At 39.8% G+C, this 26,584-nt stretch overlaps 1 protein-coding gene and 1 long non-coding RNA gene across 6 annotated transcripts in view; both read right to left on the bottom strand.

Moving 5' to 3' along the window:
• Positions 1-16,405, bottom strand: part of LOC122819825 (NACHT and WD repeat domain-containing protein 2) — a 43,947-nt gene extending 27,542 nt beyond the window's left edge. Inside the window, exons 1-5 of one of the 5 annotated variants that reach the window (XM_044096790.1) lie at positions 15,660-15,742; positions 15,343-15,472; positions 15,185-15,258; positions 14,582-14,753; positions 5,634-5,722 (exon numbers count right to left, since the gene is read on the bottom strand). In XM_044096790.1, coding sequence (XP_043952725.1) covers positions 5,634-5,722; positions 14,582-14,732 — 240 coding nt within the window. In that variant the 5' untranslated portion in view covers positions 14,733-14,753; positions 15,185-15,258; positions 15,343-15,472; positions 15,660-15,742. The other 4 variants (XM_044096788.1, XM_044096789.1, XM_044096786.1 and 1 more) reach the window with 4 other exon arrangements.
• Positions 16,406-20,945: 4,540 nt separating this feature from the next.
• On the bottom strand, positions 20,946-23,917 carry LOC122820332. The gene is made up of 4 exons (XR_006368767.1): positions 23,729-23,917; positions 21,974-22,033; positions 21,810-21,885; positions 20,946-21,665 (listed from the first exon to the last, which is right to left on the bottom strand). It is a non-coding gene; the product is annotated as an uncharacterized LOC122820332 (long non-coding RNA).
• Between the last annotated feature and the right edge of the window lie 2,667 nt (positions 23,918-26,584).

Here is a 26,584-nt window from a genome sequence, read left to right as displayed (position 1 = left end):
GTGAATTAGAATTATATTGTTACATGTCATTAGCTGTCTAACTTTAATTTACCCAGTGTTACTCCACAAACCGCAAAACTTCAGAACAGACCAACTATCGTATGCAAAACAAACATGCATGCAGAACCAAAGCTGAATTCAGCCATTTTGAACGGCTTTGATTCTTCACTTGCTTTGCAGAACCCATTCTGCATTCAGAGATTATAAATTCAACCATTTGTACTAAGAACAAACATTTTAAAAACATTTTAACAAGGTGTGTTCTGCTCGTTTTGTTGCTTTTCCACCTGCTTGGGTTAAGTGGTTGCTAGAAAATAAAGACAAAATGAATTCTCGGGAATCCTACACGACTTTCTTTCCATCAAAATGTCATCGTTTTCAAAGTTAAGGTTTAGAAATCAACATGTAATATTACTACAGAGGTCTAAATAAAACCTGCAGAAAGTGATGAAGGAAGGAAGGAAGAAAAACTTAGATTTGAACTTAACGTCTTTCAACAAAAACATTTGTTTCTACAATGAAATGTCTTAAATTGCTGAAGTGAGAAGAAAAATGTTGGTAAAATTATGAGAGTAATTTTACTTAATAAAAATTGCTCTCTGGTAGGAAATGGATAATATTCCTATTTCCAGGGAAATGGATAATATTAAGGCTAACTTTACTTAAATTAAGCTTCATACGTTCCCAGAATTTTCTAGACTACATCAAACAAAAATGACAATGAGTGACATCCTAGAGGTATAATACTTTAGTGGACGTAAAGATTAGGAGTGGATACTGTGAATCTTTGGCTCTTTTGCTGCAGTTTTATATTTGACATTCTGAAAGATGTCTTGTTGCCAAATTTCTTTATTTTATGACTTACATCAAGATCTAAAGGTTACAAAAGAAGTCCACTTCTGCACAGATTGCTGTAAGAACTTTACTGTTACACTTCGGTTGTGTGGGGAGGACAGCTACCAATTCTTCAAATGGATTACGGGAAAGATGAACAGTGAAAAATCTGTCTTCATCTCTTAGCAATAGTTGAGTCAAAATATAAATTTCTCCAGATTTTTTTTAAAAAGTATAAATATGTGTCCCAGGGCACACATGTTGCATTTCAGTCAAGCCTGAACTCAAAGTCTATTTAATTCTCGACTCAGAGAAACTTTGGTAGCAATGGATCCTTTGGGTATCATCAGCCTTTCCTACTAACTGGTTAAGTGTAAAGTGCAGAGCAGAAAGTTGTCTCTTAGTCAGACTGGCTGCTGGCTGCAAGAAGGCAGAGGTAGTCTCAACCTGCTCGAGGGCAAAAAGTGTGGGAGAGAGTGTAGGTGTTGCTGGAGGGCATTTGGAGAGCACATCTGATCCAAGGGGCAGCATATGTTTATATTTATGTTGTCACTCAGAAAATCCACTTAAATCTGTAATTGTAGAGCAATGTCCTTTCAGTTGTTGTTTCCGAAGGTGCATACGTTCACCGGATTTTACAGAAACAATCTGGCACGATAAGTGAGACATCCTCTACCAAATGAATAACTCTCCCGTGGGTTATCTATAAATACAGCGCCAGCGAAGCCCCACACACGTTTCATATTTGACTTTTGATTATCTCCGTCGATTGTCAGCATCTTTTTATGAGAAGGCAGCTGGCTTTTCTGAACAGGGACTAAACAGAGGAAACATGCGGTGAATAGAGATGATGGCCGGCTGCCAGAGACGGAACAGACTGAGAGAAGAATGTGATACAAAATGAGAATTAGAAAGTCCAGGTAATCAGATGGAGGAACTACATGTGCATTGGATTTATTTATTTTTTCTATAATTTGAGCCTGAAGACAATTAGGATGGCACACCCAAGTTTAAACAATCTATGGAAAATTGTTGGTCAAAACCCTTTTCTTTTTGATTGAGTAAGAGTAATGTTCCACACTCGAACAAAAGCGATGTCGAGACATGCGGTGGTTGTAAATTTCCTTTACTCTCCTTTTTTTCTGGAAACACGAACAAGATTCATAATCCGACGTGCGTCACACTCAGGCTGCTATCTACAACTCGGATTCTTTAACACAGAAACTTAGGACCCCGGGCTGCCCTAAGCGCCTGTTCAAAACCGATCCCTTTCTAAACTTATTTCACTCTCAGCCAGAATACTTATCAACATATATATGAATGTACAGCTTAACATGGACATTGAAGCACAGTGCTTTTTAATAACAAAACAAAATATTCATAGGAAAGAGAATAGAATCGTTTTAATGGAAGGGGGGTCCTTGATCTAAAGTCCCCAGCAACTGGTCCCCCACAGTAAGAACATGTCCAGGTAGAAAGAAGGTAGCGATAGCTAAGTATCCAGTTCTAGCGTGAACTCATTTATATGCCGCTTTGTCCATTAATGAGGAAAAAAGTCTGTGGAAATGCAGTCTTTGTGAAGCAGCTTCTAGACCTACCAAACCAGCACCATATTCAGGGATTGCCCTGCTGTTCCCGACAGCATGTCATCCTCCAAATAATTGGTCATCTTTCAAAAGATGTAGCTCTGTCAGAAAAGTACCGTTTAAAATACTTCTCGTGGTCTAAAAGATTTTCCATTTTATAAGATAGTATTTAGGTTTTCTATCTCTAAAATGTGATTTAATTTGACTCTTTAGTTTCTTCCGAAAAAGATGAAAAATAGATTTAGTAGCTTTAAGAGTGGGTGTTATTTATTATTATTTTTTTTTTAAGAAATCTGTCCGCCATATTAAGCAGTGACAGTTCCCCTCCCTTTAAATACAGGCAAAATGGAATACATTAAGAAAGCTTTGTTTTACGTTCGTCTTTAAATGTCCCACTTGTTTTGCAAGAAATAAAATTCACAAAAGTGACAATGGCTGAACACTGTATACTATATTAACAGGATTATAGCAGCAATGTTAGCTGCTATTATATGCTGTTTTACTCCTGGTTAAGGGAGGAGTTCATTTTGTCTCACCGCTGAATTAAAATAAGAAAATCAAGGTTATTTCTTGGCAACATCAGATGAGAGTAACTGCATTCTCACATAGGATTCATGCCCTTGTTTCACATAATCTTGTTTTCTCTCAAAGCAGGAGAACGTTAAGAATCCCTTCAATTAAAACAACTCAGGTTAGGCTGGTTTTAGCAAATAGAAAACCTCCAGTTCAACTTATAAAATAGAAAAATGTTAAAATTTTCCATTTTTGTTGCTATTCCCAATGACCTGGAGAATTGTCCTTGTTCTGACTAGTTGTTTTTATTAATCAGGTAATTTATTGAAAATATGTTCAAATAAGTTTTATTGTGACTTAATGTGAGAAATGAACACAAAGTACAACAAGAAAATTGTATGGTTTTAGCTTCTTTTTATTATTTTTTTTTTTTTTTACCAAAAAAACCCCAGTGGTTTATGTTTTTATGTAGCTAACCTGTGTCTTTGTAGAACCACCTTTTGCAGCAATAACAACTGCAAGTCTCTTGGTAAATCACTAATTTAATTTATATATATTTATCACATTAGTTTTATTTATCTGCTTCCTGTTTCTTAATTGTCCCTACAAATACGTAAGTACTGAAATAAATCAAAATCCGATCTAAACAGTTGGACAGCAAACTGGACTGACAATTAGGCTTCGTTCCAAAATAACAAGCAGTCGTGGAGGAAACAGACAGTAATGCTTGTAATCTGCCCCTGCAAATAACAGCTCACAGTCTCTGTGTGGTGTCAAAAACACTTCTTCTTCTCCCGAGATGATGTAAATGCAGCTTGTGTCTCTCACTATCAGCTCAATTGGTGGCAATCTGATGGGACCCTAATTAGTTCTCATACGGAATGTGAAGGTTTTTTTTCTTGGTGCCCATTAAAGTATTTCTTCAAGTATTCACTTGCACCTTGTCAGACAGTTGTGTTTCAGGAAAACTCTCTACTGTAACCACTTATTTTCTCGCCTTGGTTTGGTTTTAAATATTGGATGAGAAGAGTAAGGATGCAAGAGACTGATTAAAAAAAAGAGAAAAAGGAGCAGGATACAGAGGAATAAATTTGCTAAAGAGGGCTGAGGAAGCTGTGCGCTGACTGAATGAGGACGCGACCCTCGGCCTCTGGGCTGGATTTCTGTGGCCCATTTCCCCGGCGCTTCATCTCCCGCAATCCCACTCCATCCTGTTTGGGGAATGCTCCGTATGGAAACTGAGCCAAATGATGAGGGACTTGGGAGAATTGGTTTTCGGCAGCAGCTTTGGCATATGTGTGTCAGCTGCGGGCGTGCACGAGCGTGTGTGAGTAATGGGGGGAGATAAGAGGGGTGTGTGGATGTGAAGGAGGAGGCAGGACTGATTGTAAATTACAAATGCAAAACAAATAAAAAATAATAAATAAGGACAAATTCAATTCGTCAAAAAATCCACAACACAGAACGGGGTGGGTAAATCATTAAGGATTTCACACGGCAAATGATTCATGAGCCAAACGTGGTCACACATATTGGCACGCATCATCAGCGAGCTCCAGTGAAAAGGTGATTCCAGCCAAGGAGGCGACTCTCATATGGAGAAGGTGAGGATGAGGAGGAGGAGGAGGAGGAGGAAAAGAAGAAGGGGGAGGAAGAAGAGCAAAGCAAGTGAGTCACGGTATTAACTTCCAGGCCTTCTGCATAATCATTTCAGCTCACGCTTCGTCGCAGGGAGCTGAATCACCAGACAGACACGTGACCCAGAGTCTTCTGTTATCTTCTTTTATCGCACACGCTTCTGTTCATGTATGTGTGACGTGTGTGGCATCACGAGAGGCTGCCAAACGGTTAAAACCACAGGTTAATCTGCCTTACAGGGCAGCGTGTGAGTGTTGGAACAAAGATGCTCTGAAACCAAACAATCAGGATGAATCGATTGCTCCGATTGCAAACCAGCTGCATGAAGTCAATTTGTAATTTGCTCATTAATGCACTCGCTGAACTTTTTACTCAACAGCTTTTTGGAATTGGTAATTAAATAACACATGTAGGGTGTAAAACTGGATGCTGTAAGTATTACAAACTGTAAGGTAAGGAGCCACCCCAACCATATACCACTCTGAGCAGGGCTTTGGCTCCTGATCCAAACAACCTCAATAAAAGGAGAATCAGGTGATCGTTGTTGTCAGAAACAAGTCAGAGGTTCCCCTTTTGACAGAAATGCCATGAAGCTGTCCAGGAACCAATTACCATATGGGAGAAATCTCCCTCCTTTCCGTCCCCTGCCTAAAGGACTCTCCTGGATTTGCTAAACAAAAGCCTCTGATAGCAATCTCTTTGCGTCCATTGATTTGAAATGCAAATTATCTGGATCAGTGGACGCCGCAGAGACGACGTGGCTGCTCTCTTACGACAACAACAACAAAGGGAAAGCCCTCGCATCGCACTGCCTTATCCACATCTACATGCGTGCCAAACTTCACCAATGGGAGCCTTATCTCTGCTACCCTTCTGTGTCCGCTTGACGAGAAACAGACTTGCGCTTGCAGCCCGAGGGGCCTGCAACACCTCCAAATAGCTCTAAAAGACATAATATACGCGTAGCTCTATATTACAAGCACCTAGGAAAAAAAACTAATTTTGAATGTTCTCATTCTTTGGAGGCAAAAACAACAAAAAAGGACAAAGACGACCTCTTACCTGGAATTCAATCCCATAGTTCTCCCTGCAGAAGTCTCGCAGTTTAGGGTAGACGTGCTCTTTCAGTGCATTCCTCTCTGCTTCTGTGTCTGAAACACAGAAAACATTCTAAGTTCTTCAGCATTCAAAATTTTTTTTTGCTGAACTCTTGTGAGTTCATTTAACTGCAAATGATGTTTCTCCCTGTATTTATTCTTTCCTGGTTTCATTTTTTATATGACAACAAACAGGTCAAACACATTTGTATGCAGCTGAACAAACTAAGTGTGTCAGCGTACAACACATGTCTGCCTTACTTTAGTGGCATGTGCTCGCAAGTTTTTCATTTCAAAGAAAAAGATCAGAAAATTGGTCTTGTGTCATGTCATAATTGCACCCCACGTAAGACAGAAGCAGAGGATTAATCATAAAAGTTCCTCCTGTCGTTTTAATAATCTACAGCATCGTGGACTAGTAAGGATCGAGTTACATTCACTTTTCTCAGATGATAAATCTAATATTTAGTCTTTCTACCTTTTTATTGCACCGCTTTATGCAGGGTATTGCAGTAAAACCCATCTGTTGGAAAAATTCTTTGTGAATCCTGAACCAGCAGACAAATCCAATTTCTTCCCCTTTCGTCATGCTCTCTTCCCCGTCTCCTGACACCTATCACTCTCTTCCTCCTGTGTCTTTGCAGGAGAGTTGGGTGTGGGTGTCTGCTGTAACTGTAAGGGGAAACTGAACTTCCTGGCCACTTGATGCAAACAGTGGAGACAGCGAGGTGGAACTGTACACTGGAGGGTTGTGATTTAATAGTTGATGTGGCGTTCTCTGAATTACCAGGGTAGAATTAGCAAGGGATGAGTTAATGTATAAATTACACTAAAAGCTACAATTCAGCAAAAAGTGGATGTTGACTGCCAGAACAATTGAAGATAAAAGTGAGCAAAGAGAAAATTGAGGCATGAAGCTTCACAGTAAGAGGCGCATTTGTGGTAAGTCTAATATAAGACTCCGTAGAGCTTCAGCAGCAAACACTAAAACAGCCCTAGAGGTTTTAGAGGTACGTTGGTATGTTTGTACAAGATTTAAAAAAAATCACAATATTTTGCTTGTGACTAAAAGAACAATAAACAGCAAACAAAGTATTACTCACCAACACATCAGGTAAATTAGAGAAATGAATGGTAAATGGGCGGAGCTTGCATAGCACTTTCCAAGTCATTTTGACCACCCAAAACGTTTTACAATAGAGCCACATTCACCCGTCCATGCATTTATACACCAATGTGCAGATCTAGGTAACTTGGGGTTAAGTGTGTTGCCCAACAGCACATCAAAATGTGACTGGAAAGAGCTGGAATCAAACCTACAATCTTCCAATAACAAGACAGCTGTGCTAGCCACAGTCGACACAAAGTTTCTCTTTAAATTTCTAAATTTTAACCAGCAAGCACAATTGCTTTATTCAAAACTTAAAAATAAAAATCTATTTAGCATAATTGGAATTTTATGTCTAAAAACAAAATCATGATATCTCAGCACCAGTGTCATATATGTACATTTATACCCTACAGTGTTCATTATGTACCATGTTGTTTATGTGTCCCACTTTCTGTTTCCCAACTTTTTATTTTTATTTTTTATTTTTTTGAACTATCTTCCAAATGGTTACTGTAATGAATCTGGACAGGCCCAGTCTTGGTTTCTCTCTGTCTGTCTGTCTGTCTGTGATGGGTGTGGATGGAAAGTTAAAAACGGAACATGCCCCACAGAGACTGCCCCGTGCGGCAGAGAAGCTCACACATACGCGTGCAACAAACAGCCCTTCAGCTGCTGACCGTGTCAGACGCAGCGTGAGTGGACGAGTCCAGCAATCCACTCTGACGTATCTATCTCTCGTCTATCTTTAGTAAGGCTTTGGGGCTGTGACAGAGCAGATATCTGCCCGCAGCAGCCCTGGCAAAATGTCAAACCGAAACCAAATGCATGTAACTGTATGCACATGAAATATACAGCAGATGCTGCATCGGGGGTGCTCTCATCTCATCCCATTAGTACAATAAACAAAACATTTCGGTGACAGAAACGAGAACGTATCTGCAAAGAGTGACAGTTTTTGTGGAATCAGATTGTGCCTGTTAAGGCATTTGGGATGTTTGGAGCTCTTCTCTGTCTCAACACACTCCACTGTGTTGTTGTTTGTGTTGTGCTTGTAACAAGGAACTGTCTCTTGTCTTTCAGTGGGATGATGATGAGTTATGGCAACCTGATGTATGTGTGGGTCCGTCGTCCACACAGCAGCGTGCAGAAGAACAAAGACTGGATCCTACACTCGCCCGCTTCGTCTCCCTGTGTGTCCATCTCTTCAGTTTTCCTATCTGCTTGTTTGACTAGCAATGAACAATACACCATTCTTCTATGTGCTGTCAGGTCTTTTTATTTGTGCTGTCACAGTCTTTATTTTCATCTTTTTCTTTCTCCTCATTCTGGAGAAGTAATGGACGGACGCAGAAATAAGCCACATGTCCCTGATGATTCCCTTCCGAGTCACTATTTTTGGACTAAAATCCAAAAATAGTCTGAGATCTCCAAGAGTCCAAGAATACACCTAGATTTTTTTAAAAGCTACTATTCTCCTATTTGGTTAAAAAGTATTAGAAAATAAGTAATTCCGGTGCTATCTAAGTCTTATTAAAAAGTTACTGACAAAACAATCCAGAGGACAAGCATTCAGTTGCATTTTTACAGAATCAGCTCTCATAAAGAGCTGATGTAAAAGAAACAGCAGGCTGACACTCATTTTTAACGTACCATAATACAAATATCCTGCCTAAAATGTATTCCTTTGCAACACAAGTTGCAACAAATAATTATTTAATAGAGCCATAGAAATAACTTTAAACTATTTTATTCTACAAAGAGAAATTCTTCTGTCTGCACAAGTGAAGACTGACAAACTTAACTGAAAGCAGTTTGCTCTTTTGGCTGAGTTACTCAGCTACTCATTATTTGACCACTAGGGGTCAATGTCCTGATATTTGAGCTCTCCCTGTGCATGTGTGGGTTTTCTCCGGGTACTCCGGCTTCCTCCCACAGTCCAAATACATGAATGTTACGTTCATTGGTCTCTTTATACTCTCCTTAGGTGTGAGTGTGTTTGTGCATGGTTGTTTGCCCTGTTTGTCTCTGTGTTGCCCTGTGATGGACTGGCAACCTGTCCAGGGTGAACCCCGCCTCTCGCCCAAAATGTCTCGCTGGAGATGGGCACCAGCACCCCCCTAACCCCATCAAGGAGAAGGGTGTAAGAAAATGGATGGATGGATGGATGGATGTTTGAACTTTCACCCCAAGATGGCTGGTTGGTTAATGTGAATAGAAAAATAAAGTGTCCTTGTTGTTGTAAGATGCGGTGCACCTGCCAACAACAAAGACGGCCACTTCACCTGTCATTGCAAAATGAAGCACGACAAATGACACACATCCGGAGAACATCACTGAAAGACACCAACAGCGTGACAGGTAATAACAAAACACCTGAGAAACAAAATGTCTACATCTACACCACTGAGAAGTAACACGTTCTTTACCTGTGCAGTTTCAAGACATACACTTTCCCACTATTTTTCCAAAGCACAGGCTGTGCATAACTGGCCCATAATCAGCACACATACATAATTTGTGAGAAAGAACTTGCTGTTTCACCAAAAGTGGTGAATGTAGTGTTCAACACCTTCCACTGAACTGAACCGAAACATGTCAACAGAATGGTGATCAATAACAAGTGACCTGGAAAACCCCATAAGTCAAAAGGATGAGATGTTCTTGCATTATACGATCAGGAGGAGACCTTAGAGCTTATGTAAACAAGATTTAATGAGGGTGGAGAAAACCCACTGGAGCTTACAGTGAGACTACCTGTGTCAGCTTGATCAGCGTTGAGGATAACTGTAGAAGTTTCCCCAGCATCATGGCCATTGACCTCATATTCGATTAGATCGTCAGAACAGCAATGCCCAGCCTGACAGAAATATGCATATGTTCTAGCAGCTGCCCCTACTGCAATAAAAGTTCATAGCATGTTCAGTTCAAATGCCAAAAAAAGTGCTTTCCATTTTAAAACTGTCAAAATTGAAGGAATCATCTCAATTCCCCCAAATTATGAACAGATGTGATCAAAATATCAGAAAGAAAGAAACTTTCAAAAAGCATTTTGATTTAATAGAACCACTTTGCGACCAACAAAACAACTTGAGATGAAGACCAGTTTAATTTTTACAAGGAAATCTGGCTAGCTACAAGCTAAATGAAAAAAAAATCAGGGACATCTTACAGATTTTCATCTTACAGATTTTGCACACACGGTCTTTGGTAAAAAAAGAAAAATATAGATTTTATTGTTATAGGGTCACAGTAAAGCAGAAAATCGACAAAAATGGCAGTAGCATTAGCCGTATATTATAGGCTTAGCTGCTGCAAAGTCAAAGACTCAATGCAGTCAGCTGGCTTTTCTTACACAGTCTTATCAGTTGCAATAATAAACTGAATTTGACCGCATTGACTAGGATTGGATAGAAATACATCAAACTGATATTGAATCTGTCTGTATGATTGGATAAAGTGCACTTTGTATCTCTGTTTAGAGGTTTTTGTGAAGTGTTCTGCCACAACATTTGATAACAATTGTAACAAATTAAATAAACCGAGTTGAACTGGATCAAAGTGGGTGCATATCATCATCAAAAAAAAAAAAAAAGTTCTTAACATTCATAGAAGAGATCAGATCATTTTTAACAGAAAGAAAATTATCCCAAACAAATCTGGGTTGTGTTAATAAAGTTAGCAGATAACCATGATTAAATTTTGGACAGACAGTCAACCAGAAAGAAGATTTGATTTTTTTATACATGTAAAGCTAGATATCATCAGCATAAGACAAAATACCCCTGCCTTATTTAAAAAAAACTTAGACCAAAAGGTACAGAAGAAGAATAAATAGAAAGAAGGGGAAATTGGACAGCGCCTTGGGGAACATCAGTGAGAAATGGTGAACCTGAAATGTTGTTACTGTACATATTAATTAAGAACTGGAAGACAGAATTTGTGAGATCCCACTGATGGCAAAAGATTTTAATCTCATCAGGAGAATAGAATGAGAAACTGCATCAAAGGCAGGTCACTGATCAAGAAGTCTTGTTAAAAGCAAGGAGTAAGCTTACATCATTTGATGATTGAACTGTGTTGGGGCTGAAAACATGACTGAAACTGTTGGATGGTAATTGTTAAGATTGGGAAAGTATGCACCAGATTATTGGTGCATAATTAAATTATTCCATCTAATAATTTAAGATGTAAAATTAAACAGAAAGAGGATACACCGGATGTAACACGAGCGACAAATGAACCCAACTGACAGATTTCTGAATGAATCCAAATATTTATATTAGCACTTCTGAGTTTTTTTATTACACATATAACTGGAGGGAGTCATCACTATCACTTTTTACAGACATTGTCTTCCAATTATCCAAAATTGGGCCATCTTTATTTGCAAAAAGCAACACCATCTGCCTCTAATTAAATACTTTTTAATTTAACTGGTTCCATTTTAAGCCTCAAAGTCTCACAGAGTTAGAACCAAAGATCAACTCTTCCGAGTTTAATTGTGCAGCGATGCTTTGCAAAACTAGGGGAGAGGTCAGCAGGAGCTGCTGCCAGACTTATCAAAGGAACCTCCTCTGTCCCCTCAGGGAGCAAGCAGAGGCAAGAAGCCTCAGGAAAGAAGAAATCATCTGGAAAACACCAACATTTTCTTAGCACAGAATGGGGACATGCAAAGCCCCCGAAGTCCAACTTTCAGCACCCTCTCGATGAAGCACTTTTATTAAAAAGCAGCCACAATTTGACATAGTTTTCCCTCAGACTCAGACTCAATGGAAAGAAACAGATAACTAAGAAGCTCGAGAAAATCTAAAAGAAATTCTGGGGAAGTAGCCTTATGAAAATAAAAAATGTAAATTAAAACAGGCGGGATGACTGTGGTGCTTTGGAGGCTGGATTTCATGCGTCTTGCCTTCCAGGTTTCTTGCTTTTACCAAATTTAAACAGCTTAAGAGATATCTCGCCGTTCGAAGGCAGGCTACGGCTTCGGCGCCAGATTCCCCACAGGTGACTTGAGCTGGGTGCTGCGGCTGCCTCCGTATGGCTCCATGGGCACACGCAGATAATCGACCGATTAGACGAGCTGTAAAATCTATCCGCTGATACATGCCAAAACAAATCACACGAGGATTTTTCCTGGTTTTGTTACTGCTGTCTGGGTACTGCAGCAACAAAACCTAATGGGTTTTTAAATGATCGGCTGTGGTCGCACACACATGCACATAGATTCCTTTGTAGCAATGCGCATCGAAGATTTTCCCATTTTATATCGCAAACACAAACCACAGTCTGGGATGTTATGTGACAAATCAACGCAATTTGGACATAAGTGAGAAGTTGATGGAAAACGCAGCATAATTTTTTAACATTTTTTAAAAATAAATAAACATATAACACATGTGGGGGATCTCTTTTGCTCCAATGTGCTTGAACACTACTGGTAATTGTGTACAACTCTCTCAATCATTCTGAAAAATATTTCAAATATTTGTTTTATATTATGATTTCAGATTTGTTTTTTGTGAAGGACTGTTACAATCAATAGCTTTTTTTTGCTTGTTTTGGGATTTGAATCCCAGTAATGAGGAGAAAAGAAGCTGAGCTGCTCAAAACACCATCATAATGTGAACCGATTCCTCTGATCCAGGTCACTGACCTTAGATTAGAGCATCTTTTCACCGAGATGCACTGTACTGTGCTAAATAAGTGCATGGATAGCCCCCTCTAGTGAACATAAGGAAACACTCTGCAGCAGGGCTCATGGGCAAAGAAAGGTTATTTTATTATTCAGAGATGGAGGTGATTGTTAGATATCAATTAAATCTCCTACCAACAGGGCAGATTTGTTGGTTAGTAAAGTTTCTGAACACTCTTTGGAGTTTTTATGTAACTGAGAGAGTGGAAAATACAATCTAAGCTAATGCCATGAGCATTAGCTTGCAATTATAGGTAAATAGTTAAAGTTACGGCAGAATCTGCTACCTGGAGACTCAATGCACCAGCGCATTGCACTGGTTGCTTGTGCCTCACTAATCTGAAAACAGAGGTTCGTAATTGGAGGTCTTTGTGTTTTTGACTGAGGTGTGTATCTTTCCATTGTGTGGATGCTGTTTAAAGATTTACTCCGAGCACGGCTCGCTCGCCCTCTCATCGTTTTTCCATCGTTTTTCCATCCACGCGTAGACCGGAGCGTTAAAATCCCGTCGACACAGGAAGCCGCCCCCGTCTGAGCAGGCCACAGGTGGCCAAACAATACCCGGCTCTTTACAGCCCAATAATCTCAGGTGAGTTCACGTGTTCCTTCGACGCAGGCTTCGTTCCGATTAGAGAAAAGAAAGGAAGTGGCTGAGAGAGCGCCCTGTCCGTCGCTCTCTCTCATAGCCTACTCTACTTCTCCTGCCTTGTTTACTCCAGTTTTACCGAGACTATTTTTACACCCTCGCCCAGAGGGCATATTCAAATCCAGAGCTGCAACTGGGTGTCTCCTCTGCGACCCGACTGTCTTACACTCTGCTCGCACCACGCAGTCTGTGCTGAAAGCAATCTGTTGTGTCACATGCTTTATTGGAAAAGGCTCACAACGTTTTTTTCTTTTTTTTTCCCTTCCTTCCCAGCTTCCCTTGCTGTGCTACAATTAGAATAAGTGGGTAAGTGAACACCTCAGTGCCGTGTAAATCAAAGTGCCATGTTTGTAGCAGCAAGCCAAAGACACATATGCTCGGAATGTGGTGATAATGTCTCCTCATTTGTGATATATGCAGGAAATAAAAGTGGACACACGCTCGGGATCTAGCTGCGGTAAAATTTGATAACACACCGCAGAGGCAAAGGCATGAAACCTTTGCAAAAAAAAAGTGCCTTGAAAATAGAGAATAAACACAAGGCGATACATATTTGTGTATTAGAAAGAAAGTTCTACATGGTTTTCATTGTATTTTAGAAATTATCATTTCAAAAGTGGAACAAGTTAGTGAAATTGGTTGAAGACCGTCTGTAAAAACATCAGTTTTCTAGTCTTGCCACTGAGTCTCGACTCAGTCTAACTCATTCTAGTCTTTTCTTTCACCGTCCTGCTGGAAACTGTGTCAAGTCTTCTCCAGCTACTAACCTCCACCCATTTCCCATCAGCTGTGACCAGATTCCCTGTGCCTCCTGAAGCATCCACATGGCATTATGCCACCATCACCATGCTTCAGTGATGCTTCAGGATGGTGTATTCAGGACGATGTGCAATGCTGGTTTTCTGCCACACATTGTGTTTTGTGTGTAGACCAAAAGTTTCATCTGTCTTAACCCAAAACTTTTCTTTTTTTTATTTGAGGCAAATAGTACTTCTTTGAACTTCTTTTGAACAATATTTTTCTTCCATAAATGCCATATTTTTTCAGTTGTCACAGACATTTGGACTTTTTCTTTGCGTTTTTGTACGATGGACTGGACAGTGCTCTGTGATACATTCAAAACTTTTCATGTTATTTCAGATTTGGCTATTGCTGCATTATCTAACTCTATTTTAAACTCATCCCTTTCTTACCACTGATGTGTCTGTTGTAATCTTTAGTCTTCATGATGTAAAGAGGGGGGGGGGGGGCTTGGGGAGCTTGATGGGGCCTGTCTTTTCATATTTCACTTTGCATTAAGCACTAAATGATGCTGCTCAAAACATATTGAAGCTCATGTCTGTGCCTTCAGGAAGTCTATGAACAGTTTTGCAAGGCACTGTGGGTGATGGCTCTGGTGCCACGATGAGAGGCTCCACGGGGTTGAGCTCTGTATCAGGCAGGTGTCACGCTCTCAAGTCTTACCATCGGGGTTAGCGCAGATGAAGATCCGGACGCTGCGGCCGGTGGGGACATGGTGCGGCGGCAGGGCGTTGATGTTGCCGCTGATGGCCGCCCTGCGCAACGCCGACTCCCGCGGGCACGCCTGCCTGCTCCCCACTCCCGATGGCCACATGGGAGGCGACTTCCAGCGTGGCTGCACACACACAGACACACGCATGAAGAGGATCGTGTTAGCGCAGCCAGGAATTAAAAATAAATAAATAAATATTTAACATACATTTGCGCGCAGATTCCCTCTGACCCATCCACGCACACACATTTAATAGGGCGTTGAAACATGGCAAACCTCACATCTCATATTATTTAACTTTTTGGAAACAATTCAAATTCCAATCCTGTAGTTATTATTATTATTTTTAATAAAACCTATTGGTGAAACAATGTGATATGCCACAGATGTAACCCCCATTAACACACACGCACACGCCCACACACGCACACACGCACGCACCATGCACAAACACATCCGTCAAGTTAGAATGAATCTGCCAAATCTGTTCTAAAACACAGCAACGATATTGAATGAATCTGTTAAGGCATTCATAAAAGAAGGAGCTTACGCACAGCCTACTATACCGCCACGGTGCATGCGTAATGTGCAAACATGTCCTTGGACGCATTCATGAATTGTCATGCCACTGTGGGGACAAACAGACAAACAGAACGAGACGATACAGAAGTCGAACAGACGAGCAAAGGCAAGCATCAGTCGGGTTCCCCACCCCAGAGAAAGAAGATGCTTGTGGAGGCGAATAACCGCTAAGAAAGGTTATTCCAGATGCCAAGCGAGGTGGTCGCTGGTTTTCCGGAGTTTCTGTATCTTGAAATCTTTTTGTTTCACAGACGGAAAACCTCGAGAAAAAGACAACAGTAATAATAAAAAAAGAAAGCAAGTAGTCCAAGTCTACATTAAATCCTCTAAACAAGGACTAAGAATAGTGAAAGCACAGAGGCACCGCATCCACAGAGAGTAGTGGTCTCTACTAGTGATGCTGGAGACAGGCACAACAGCAAGGATGCACTTCTTGTTGTTGCTCACGTTCATTCGCTTCATTTCGCGGCTTCCGAAAATGTCCAAGCGTCGAGGGCAACAAGAAGGGGGCAAAAACGCCCATCAGAGTGGCCGGGACCGATGCGAGACGTCTGGAGATGGTGAAAGGGACGCCGAGAGTCGGAGTGCTCCCCGTGGCATCCTGCTGTGTTTCTGCGAGCAGACTGTTCGGAGCTCAGAGAGAGCGCCGGGAGAGAGAGAGAGCGCATCAAGTCCGCAGACATTAAAGCACCGCTACCGGTGGACACCTTCAAAATAAACCCCATTGCGCTCAGAAACGTCCTACAAGCGTCTCATTTTTAGTATTTAATAAAAGAAAATTAAGAAAATAAGTAATGAATACCCTTTATACATCCCGGGAGGGTTATTATTTTGTACGTTTTTAGCCTCGTACTCACCGAGACGACGTCCGCCGAAGTTGCGCTTTTGACGTTAAAGAGGAGCACAGTTCCGGCCGCTTCCTAGCTTTGAATGTCCGGCTTGACGGAACAAGCAGAGGACGCTGTGGAGGTCCCTCCTTCTCTTACACCCTGTCACCCTCCTCTCCGGCGAAGGGGGAGCTTACTCTAGGCCCCATTAAAATTGTAACGGCCCGCCAAGTCAGCATTGTGTAGTCATAAATGGTGTTACCTCTGTTATGGCCACACCAAATGAATAAAAGGTGCAAAAGCTCGATACAATAACCTGATATATAATCAGCAAATATCACGTAGCTACATTTGAATTAAGTTTTTACTTTCTGATGTTGGCTGTCTTTTTGTTCTGGAGACTAAGTTTCTCAGTTACTCTCTAAGATAGCGGCAGCTAGCCAATTAGCTAAATGAGGAACAGCCGCTGATGTCTGAATATTGCCAAACTTATGTAATGTGATGGTAAAAACCAAAGTACATCCTGTGCTTAATATTGAATAGCACAGGGATATAATTTTGCATTTCTAATGAGGAAAAAAGTTAGCAATTTTCTGTCTAAAAGGTAGCAGCCAACTGAAAACCAAATTTGTGTCACGTTGTCAATCTGAATTAGAGTTGACTTATTAACACAGTCCTTGAGAAGAGAAAGTGTTTGGTCAAAAACATCATATAAAAATTAAAAGCTTGCTCTCTTTGTTTTGTATTGTTGTATATTCTCATTTTGATTGATTTAAAAGTTCACCATTTTCAGACCAAGATTATGGCAGCTAGCCTAATTAGAAAGAACAGGAACAACCTCTTATTAAACTATATATGAAATATAAGAAAGCCCTTAACTGCCAGAGCCAGGAAATAAATACAGAAGAAGATGCGAGAACATTTTTCACTACAACACGGTACAAAATTCTAAGAGATATAAAAACACATACGCCATCAAACATCCCAAGAGGTGTTACCGTTTTACTGTTATGACCTTTCTTGTTTGAAAGAGAATATATATAGGTTTTTACAGAGATATAAATGTCGTTACCACCAGATATTACATCTGGTTAAAATGAAAAACTGTCTCAACATTCCGAAATATGACTCCAGTATCTATTTCCAAGCTCTGGCAGTTAAACACCTCGGTGGAAAGGTAGAAGTATACCCTGTGTCTAGAAGTAAAACCTAACATAAATATATTAACTTTTTTAATTTAATGTTGGCTCTCTTTTTTGCTCTCCTTTCTCCCTCCTCCATCTTCACACCAGGAACCAGGGCCAGAGGAGAAAAGCAGGTAAAAATCTATCCCAGAAAATGTTCCAGAACTGAGGTCGAACTTCTTGGACACAACCTGGAAGGTTTTCTCTTTTGTGATGGACATTGGCTAAAGTTTTCTCAAGAACTGAACCTTCCTAGCTTTGTTCTTCAGCCATCTTAATGTTTAAAACCCCTCCACATTTTCACGTTACTTTTGTGGAGTCAGATTTGGCCTTGCCAAATCCAAAAATTGGAAACAAGATAACTCCCTAATAAGTTATTGCAAAATAAATTGAGCAACATAACTAAATACATGTCTTTTTTTCAATTTATACAACTATGTAACTTTTGCTGTCTCTTTTGTTTTTATCAGGGCGTACCTGACTGTCCCTTTTGCTCAGACAGGTTGAGCAGTGGATGAGGAGGGGTTTAAATTAATTGCTTTATCGATAAATGTACCTCTGCTGTGCAGCCTCTGGTTATTCGTGCTGGAAGTTTAAGTGCATTGGACTTGTACTAAATGGAATTGATTACTGTGCTGTTCTTGTGAGGGTGGTGGTGTTGGAGGTGGGGGATGCAGAACCATATATTTTTCCTCACTTCTCAGCCTTCGGTGTTCCAGCTGCTGTCTGAACCTGGCGAGAAGTGCGTGATGCCCTGACCCAAAGTTTAAAATCTGATCATTTAAAAATTTTGATTCACATGTGAAGAAATGTTTGGACCGGCTGCACAGCTGCATTTTAGCATTTAGATCCAGAATGTAAACAGAAACCTTCAAAACACTACACTTTAATAGTAGAGTACACTGATCCGCAGCTATATCTAAATCTAATTAGATTAGTAGATTTTTAAAATCTACATTAACCACGGTGAATTTAAATAAACATATTCCTCTTGCCTGATTAGACAGCAGAGAACTGCTGCAGGTCTTGAGGATGATGAGGGCTCTGCAGGCTCTCTCCGACCCATTTAAGTCAGCCTGCAGGGCCACCAGCTCACACCAGAACAAAACCGAGACTCCGCTGGAGCTCAACTGGAGCACCGGGGGGACCGGAGCCTTGTTCCCAACAGTGTTATGACCTTTCCTTATTTGATTGTTCCGCTTCCTTTCATAACATCCAGCTAGTTAATCATGGGTGCACCTGCACTGGATTATTACACTGCAGTCTTTCGGAAGCATGCGCTTTGATGGGCTAATGTGATCAGGCCGAATAAATATATACTTTCACTCTTGCCAAAGCAAAGCTATATTTGGATTTAATGGAGTTAAATAATGGAGAGTTAAAACATGTTATATCTTGAATGTTCTAGGACTGCTGTATCGGACCACCCATAGCAAAATGTGAGTCACTGGGATGATGAGATGTGATGTGTCACCTGGTAGACACACAAACACAAAGAACAGACACTGGCTGTTCACTTGGCATCCATACACACAAACAGAAACGACGACTGCACAAACAGCTGGTGATGGATGGTTGATTCTTCAAAACAGCTGGAGAGGAACAGAGTGGGAGGAAAGGAGGAACACTGGGGCAGGGCTGGTCTATTTTGGTGTGATACCCTTTGGTACCACTACATTATCTCTTCAGTTATAATGCTCCCTGGACTAGTTTGTTGACTCAGAGTTGAAACGTATTTATAACACGTTTGTTTACTTCTTAGTTTTAAGACACTGACATGGTGGTAAGATTTTTACAAAGTGAGAGTGAGATTTAGATTGTGGAATTGGTTGCAGTTCATGCATAACACGTTCATTTTTAGTTTGTCAATGTAAAGACAGTGAATTATCTTGAAAAGAAAAACAACTTGCAATGAAAAGTCAATCAATGGTTAATTTATTAGGTATTTGTTGCTCATATTGATTTTGATGGACCTACGTTTGTTTCCAGAACTGTCTTCATTCTTCAAGGTGACAAAATTCAGCAACCTTCCTGAGTTCCTGAGAGATTTTCACTCATATTGACTTGTTAATGTCATGCATTTTTATCACATGCACTTAATCCATGATGTGAATCTTCTGTTTTACTACATACCAAATGTTGTCTGGAGGACCTGGTCACTAATAACACTTTTAGGAAGACTGTGACCTTTGAACAACGCTCAAGAGACCAAAGTATTTTGTTAAAATACCTCCCACACCATTCCACTACAAGTCTGAACCATTGACACACTTTCATGTCATTTATGCCATTTCCCCTACTAGCCGAATATTGCAGCTGAAATCAATACTCAATAGACAATCTGTCATTGTCCAATTTTGACATATCTTTAGAGATATCATAAGCTGGTTGTAATGAGTGGTTATTTGAGCTACTGTTGCCTTCCTATTATTTCAAACCAGTCTGTCTATTTTCCTTCAGCCTCTGTCATCAACGAGGCACTTCTGTCCACCCAGCTGGCGTTCACTGGATATCCAAAAGCTGGTTGCATGTGAATGTCTGGGCTGAACGAGACTTTCTGAAATGCACAGACCAGGGCGTTTTTCTTTTAGAAAAAAAAAAAGTATTGTGTTTACTTTAAATTTACACAAGTTCCTTGCGATTTTAAGGTAGCCCATTTACCACAACCTGGTGGAGAGTTTAGCTCCTGGCAGGGTCTCCCATGTCAAACTGGCCTCAGGAGAGTGGTCAGACTAAATCTGATTCAGTGATTCCAATGGTCTGGTTGTTCACAAGAAGATGTGAACCTGACTTGGATTAGAAAGACAATCTCATAGAGCCAAACCAGGTTTCAGAGCTCACCAGTGACCCTCCCTGGTAGCCCAGCTTTAGTTATTTGTCTTTGCTTAGCTCAAAGAAAATACAGGAAATATGTCCTATGTGGCCCACTTGTTAAAGGAGTTCTGTCCAAGGCACAGAATGTCTAATAAATAGCATGGACTAGCAAAAAAAGGTTCAGAAGATACTAGTACCTAGTCACCTTGGGCCAGGTAATTGCATTTTGTAATCGCATCGGTTTGGATACTTGGGTGAAGAAAAGGGCAGAGCTTTCAACCAATCACCACCTGGTAGAGAATTGGGTTGGTGGCATAGGTGGCTCCTAGACAGACTAGGTAAAAACAAACACGTGGCACAGGTGAGCTGGCAATGGATGGCAGAGGACATGGTTGAGTGATCTTTAACTCATTTCTCTCATTTCCAAAGGAGGGTGGGGACACAGAATATGAATAGACCATGTTCTCAAATGCAAGTGTAGAAACTGTGGCCTGAAGGTTGTCGGTCGGTGCCTGTTGCGCTGGCAACCAGATAGGTATGGTCATGAATAACAATAAATCAACAGTAATAAATAGCAAAGTAAGGGACAAGGAATCCAAATGTATGCAGATGTTTCACTGAGTGAACACAAGCTTGCTCTCATGAAAGCACTCTCATACCAGAGGTTGCGCTCTGACCCCGCTTCGTTTCTCTCCGCATCGTTCATTTCATTTCCATAAAGTATCATTGAATTTTTAATGAGCTATGTATATTTGTTGTATGATTTAGATTCATTCCAGCTGTTGTTACCATGACCTTTCTCACCCATGTCCTACGGTTTGTGCTTAAACAGAATGGTAATTAGTTTGATTTTTTTTTTTTTTTTACATTTCATGTGCAAGCTCAGGTTTGTCTCTAGTGTATGAATGAGTGGGCAATTTGCTGATTTCCTGACTTGAATTTCAAGATTCCCATAAGTAACGGATGCTGCTTAACAATTTATGTATGCAAAGCAGATTAACGTTCGGCACCTTGCAAATCACCAGGTTTATTCATGAGTAAAAAATCTTCCACGTCAATAAATTGGAGCTGTTCTTGTCACTTTGGTTTTGATGTACGGAAATGATTTGAGCACTCCGAGGATGAGGTGTTTTTTTTCTTCCTAGAAACACATCTGTCCTCCTCCACATTGTCTCCCTGGACGGTGTTTACATTTGCATGTCCGTTAACGCCACTCGCATAACGAAACCCAGGAGATACCCAAGAAAAACAAGAGAATCAATCCTGGTAGTTCTGGCTTTAGCAGACTCAAACATAATCCTACTATTAGTCAAACCAGCATGCAGATCGGAGATCAGCATCATTACTTCCTCTCACTGTTCTGTTCTGTTCTAAACATCTGCACAGGATCAGGAGGTGGTGGGGATGGTTTGGCGAGTTTGGGATGAAGCAATCAAATATGAACATATAGGATAACATGGCAATTAGATTTCTGAAAAGGAAATACAAAACAATCAAGGACAGTTTTTAGAGAAGAAGAAAATATTGCTTAGATTATGATACACTGTGGAAGCCAGAGTACCCAGAGGGAACCCACACATCCACATGTAAACCTCAGGCAAAATGATCCCAGGCTGGGACGGGAACTCCTGCAAGGCAACAGTAAAATCAACCGAATAACCATGCAGTCAACATATGTATATTATGTATGTAATATATAACCAGTATTATGTATTTTGTGTCCAAAATACATAATAATGTCAAAGTCTATTGTTGCGTATTTAGACTCTCACAGGTAGAGTCTACTGCCCTCCTATGACAGATGTGAGACGTCAGTTGTTGGCGCTGTAACCTTCTCTTGTGCAGTCCCTTTGAAAAACAAAACAAAACAACATTAGTCATATTTCTGAAGTCAAACATTTTAATTTCTTTCATTTTAAGAAAAACTGAAACATACTTTTATGCAACATGCCCAAATCTCCTCCTCCTCCTGCTAACTTCCCACAGAGTGTGAATCCTGCACCACAACAACAATCAGCCAAGACACTGTGGTTATATTTGGTCACTTAGAGAGAGATCAGCTATTTGCTCCCTCGTTTTTCAAACAATCCAAAGCCAGGGTGTGAACTGAAGTTATTCATAGCCTCTTGCAGTCACATCAACTGGGAATCTCTCCATCCTTCAAGCTTGTTTGGTGGTCCAAACTTGCCTTCTAATAAACAACAGCTTTGAATTGGTGTTTTCAATTTTTTCTCAAGTGGGAGAGACTGGCAGGCAAACTGATGGTTGCTGCAGGCTTTGGACATGGGATTATTCACAAACAGGAACACCCGGAGTGAAAAAAAAAATTAAAAATTAAAAAATCACCATCTCTGAGAAACTGTTTTGGAAATCAACACTGCATAATCACATGGAGCTTGTTGGACCAACACAGGAGTAAACTTACTGTGGGATTTTCAATCTGCTCATAATCAGAACAATTGGTAGGGAAAAGACAACTAAAACAGATATGTTTGAGCATAATACAAAGTTTGAAGAAAACAATACACAGCATGTTGGCGCAAAAAATTTCAAACCAACGGTTAAACAAGGTGGTGAATGTGTGATGATATGGTCTTGTGTGGCAGACCAATGACATGACCTGAGCATCTTCCAGCCTCTGAGTGGAGATGAAGTGTCTGTCTTGGCATTCTAGAGTAATTTGTCAGATAATATGTCTAACAGCTGAAACTATTCAAATTTTCAACATAGCTTAAAAAGAAAAGAACCAGGATGTTGAGATGAGCCAATCAAATAACAGATATGTGTCTGATATAAACACACTTGCAGAATTCTAAGAAAGTTGCACGAAAGAGGTTTGTAAACCTGCAGGAGTCGAAGCATTGTTGTAAAAAAAATTCAGAAAAAAACAAAAAACGTTCCACTAAGATATATATTCCACTTAAATATTTTTCTTGACTCCACTCTCATTGGTTAAAAAAAAAAAGTGACATTGACATAAAACGTGTTTTTTGCCCACAATTTCCCATTTCTCACTATTTCATTAATAGCTAAGCACCACTTCTCATGTCACCATCTTGCACGCGTCCTTTGATCTGTTTTACTGGAAAACAGCTGATATGCCAGGAAGATTGTGGCTTCAAACAGAAGCAATAGATTATGTCATCAATCATGCATTTAACACATACTGAGACAGACCTGGCACTGAAAACTGCACTCTGTCTGGCTGCTGAGATGCCAAAACAAGTCTTTGGCATTCACACTGCTGTATGCTGTATTTCAGAGATTTAAGGGTAAGTATGCTGCATTGAAGCACTTGCATTATGTTGAGTTCTTTTTTTTCTTTTTGCAGCAGCAGAGGAGCCATGAAATGCACTGCTAATTGACTTGATAATCTTTAGGTACCTTCAGTTTGAATGCAAACAGGCTAGGTAAGGCAGGTGTGAGTGTGGATGAAACAGAGACAGTTAAACTTAACTTCTGCTTCATTTCCTTATTAGACTAGCTTACTAAAATGTTAGGCAGAGTGGCTGGGCTGCCATCTTCTCTTTAAAGTGTAGACTTGCTAAAATGGATACCAATCATAGTTGCTGTGTGTACAGGAGATCCTACATAAAACCTTTAGAGAAGCTGCTACCTGATTAAAACATAGGATAAAAAAAGTGAGGAAACCACATATGCAGTGTCAGTTATTTAAACAGTGCAATTTTACCTGTTCAGATGCCTGCTGTAGGTGGGACAGTGCAGAATTATTAAATAACGTTTAACTGATAATAATTCATACATCTGTCAAGACCTTGAGTTGTTTGAGTTGGTTTTGGGTTTTATTATTTCTGTGTTCCTTTTCTTTGATTAGATCAATCATGTTTCTGTTTTACTTATATTCAGTCCCCTCTGGTGATTCTAGTTAATCTGGTTTATTTCCTGTTCTGCTATGCCACTTCCTCTTTCTCTCTTTCCCTCTGCTCTCTCCTCACACCTGCAAACCGTTAGCTCATCAGCCGAGGTATTTCGTTCAGCATTGCACTTCCCAGTACTTAAGCACTTCATTCTCAGTTCCTCCTTGCTGGTTCCTCCCATCTATCCTGTTTAGTCATGTCTATCCCTCTTACCTCCTGGTTGTTCCTGGTTCCTATTATTTTTGTTCTGCTCTGGCTCCCTGCATTCTTCATTTTTTTTGTAATAAGTTTTGGTTTCTTCATTTTTTATTAAATCTTCAAAATTAACTCAAAGTCTCAGCCTGTTGTATGTTGTGGTTCCAACATCGGCACTCATTATGACATCAGTCTCAAAGTCTATTTAAAATGTGAAGAAGAAATACTTTCAAAAACATTTAATAGATGGATGAAATTTCTGTAATATTCTTCGGGTTATGATTTATTTAGCATCAACTGCAAAATTTAACAACGATAATATTCTACAAGAACTTACACTGAATTAAATTAAAACTTAAATGAATTATTAATCAAATAAAGATTTACTTCTCCCTAAAGATTGATCAGTGAAAGATGGACAAAATAAACTCATCTAAAGAAATATAAACCAAACAGAATTTACTCTACAATATTAATTTAAACAAAGTCTTGCCATGATTTAGGACATGAAGGAACTTGGAGTAAAGTAATTATTTTGTGAGTGAAATGCAAATTTAAGCACTACAACAGTACTGGCCCTTTGATCTATTATTGGACCCTCTTCCTTTAAGAAAAATGGCAAACACTGTAATAGTAGTTATTAAACACATCCATGTGATTTCCATTCATCTTCTTCAACGACAAGTCTAAATTATTTTAAACTCCTTGTTGCCCAAATAAATAGTAATAATCCCCTTTTTCCATTTGACATCAAATAATGGGCTACAACTTCACTCAAGGAAATATTAGACCCAGAATGACTCTGGGCTGAATACGAAGTGGTTGTAACATCAAGAGACCTGTGACCACGTTTGCCAAAAAAAGGATGAGTAATTAGTTACAGCAGAAAGGTTACGCTGAAACACATACAACAGGGAGAAGGAGACAGATGGTGGGCGACAGCTTAAACAGACAAAAACAAATGATCTCTAATGCGCAAGAGTCCGTCTTTATAGATTCTCTTTTTTCTTGTCTTTTCAATGAAAAGTAGCATAAAACTACAGACATTATTAGCTGCATCTCTCGAGTCCTTGGTTTGACAAGCTTAGTGGAGCCATTACAAAACAGCGGCGTGACGGCAGCATGACTGCAACCTATTGTCACATTAATCTAAGGATGATGAGTGGCCTACGAACTCTTGTCTTACGGGATTAAAATGATGTCGGGACAGGAAATGTGAACGTCCTTCTGCTCCTAATTAGTTTTGTCAGCTGTTTCCTAAACTGTGACTCAAGGAAGAATGACTGTGGATTACAGGTGCTCACATCCCCTCTTGATAGAATAGAAAATGGCAAGAAAGTAAGAGGCATGCAAGTTGCCACAGGTTAGATGATTTATTTCCATTCTTTGGGATGGAAGAGACAGTAAATGTGACATTTCTTTTTGCTTTAGATTCCTAAATGAGCAGTTAGTGCTAATCTCTTCATACGTGTCAGTTTCTTTTTTCGCAGACGAACCACTTTAGAAAAAGACCCTAAAGCAAAGATTAAATTACAAAAAAGAAAATGACAATCTACATATGTACTTTAAACACGTTGACATGAGTTTAATGTTTACAGCCAGTATTATTATAGGTAATATTTTTGGGCAATATCTAATATAGTTATATGCAGTATGTATGAAGGATATTTTAAAATATTCTTTTTTATTTGATAATTTTCCAATACAAAATTGAACTGATATTAATACTCTTGCTTTACAGCAAGAAGAAACTGTTTGAGGGAGTGTTAGGATGTTTGTAGATAAAAAAAAGTATATATTTCAATATATATAATCTAATATTTTAATATTAATTTCCAATATTTACAGGAAAAGTCTGGATGTTTTCTATGTAAAAAGCAGTATGTTTATAAGAACGACCCCCCTGTTTTCCTTGACTAAAGACAAATATAAAATATTAAATTAGAATATTTTCTGACATTATAAAGTTAGAAAGCTGTGAGAAAAAAAAACTTAAAAGCTTTCTGACATTATAAAGTCACAAATTTGCTAAGAGAAGTGACAGACGTCCTGCAGAGGCATTGAATTTATGAGGCGTGTGTCTGGATATTTTCCAAAGTAGAAATAATAGATCTCAGCTCCTCTCCCCTAGCAGAACAGCATCTCCTGGGTGCAGACTGCCATGAACACCTTGAACGGGATCCAGGATTCATGTGTGAGATAATGACTACGAAACTGGCAACATGGCCTCAATGGTCTGCAGCAGGGACATGCAGACTTACTGCAGCCCTGAGTCAGCCATTGTTCCCCATTGTGGCGTCTCAACGGAGCCTTTCCTTTGTGGAGTTTGGATATTCTGCCACTGCATACGTAGCTTCTCTCCAGGTACACCAGCTTCCTCCCTCCTTCAAAAATTGTGCGTTGAGTTAAATCACAACTGGAATTTGCCCTTGAGTTTAGTTGCTTGTGTGTGTGCTTGGGTTTGTGTGTGTAAT

This window comes from Gambusia affinis, linkage group LG18 (assembly GCF_019740435.1).
Source record: "Gambusia affinis linkage group LG18, SWU_Gaff_1.0, whole genome shotgun sequence".
Taxonomy (NCBI): Eukaryota; Metazoa; Chordata; class Actinopteri; order Cyprinodontiformes; family Poeciliidae; genus Gambusia; species Gambusia affinis.
The sequence above is the reverse complement of the archived record's forward strand: the minus strand, read 5'-3'. Positions and strand labels throughout refer to the sequence as shown.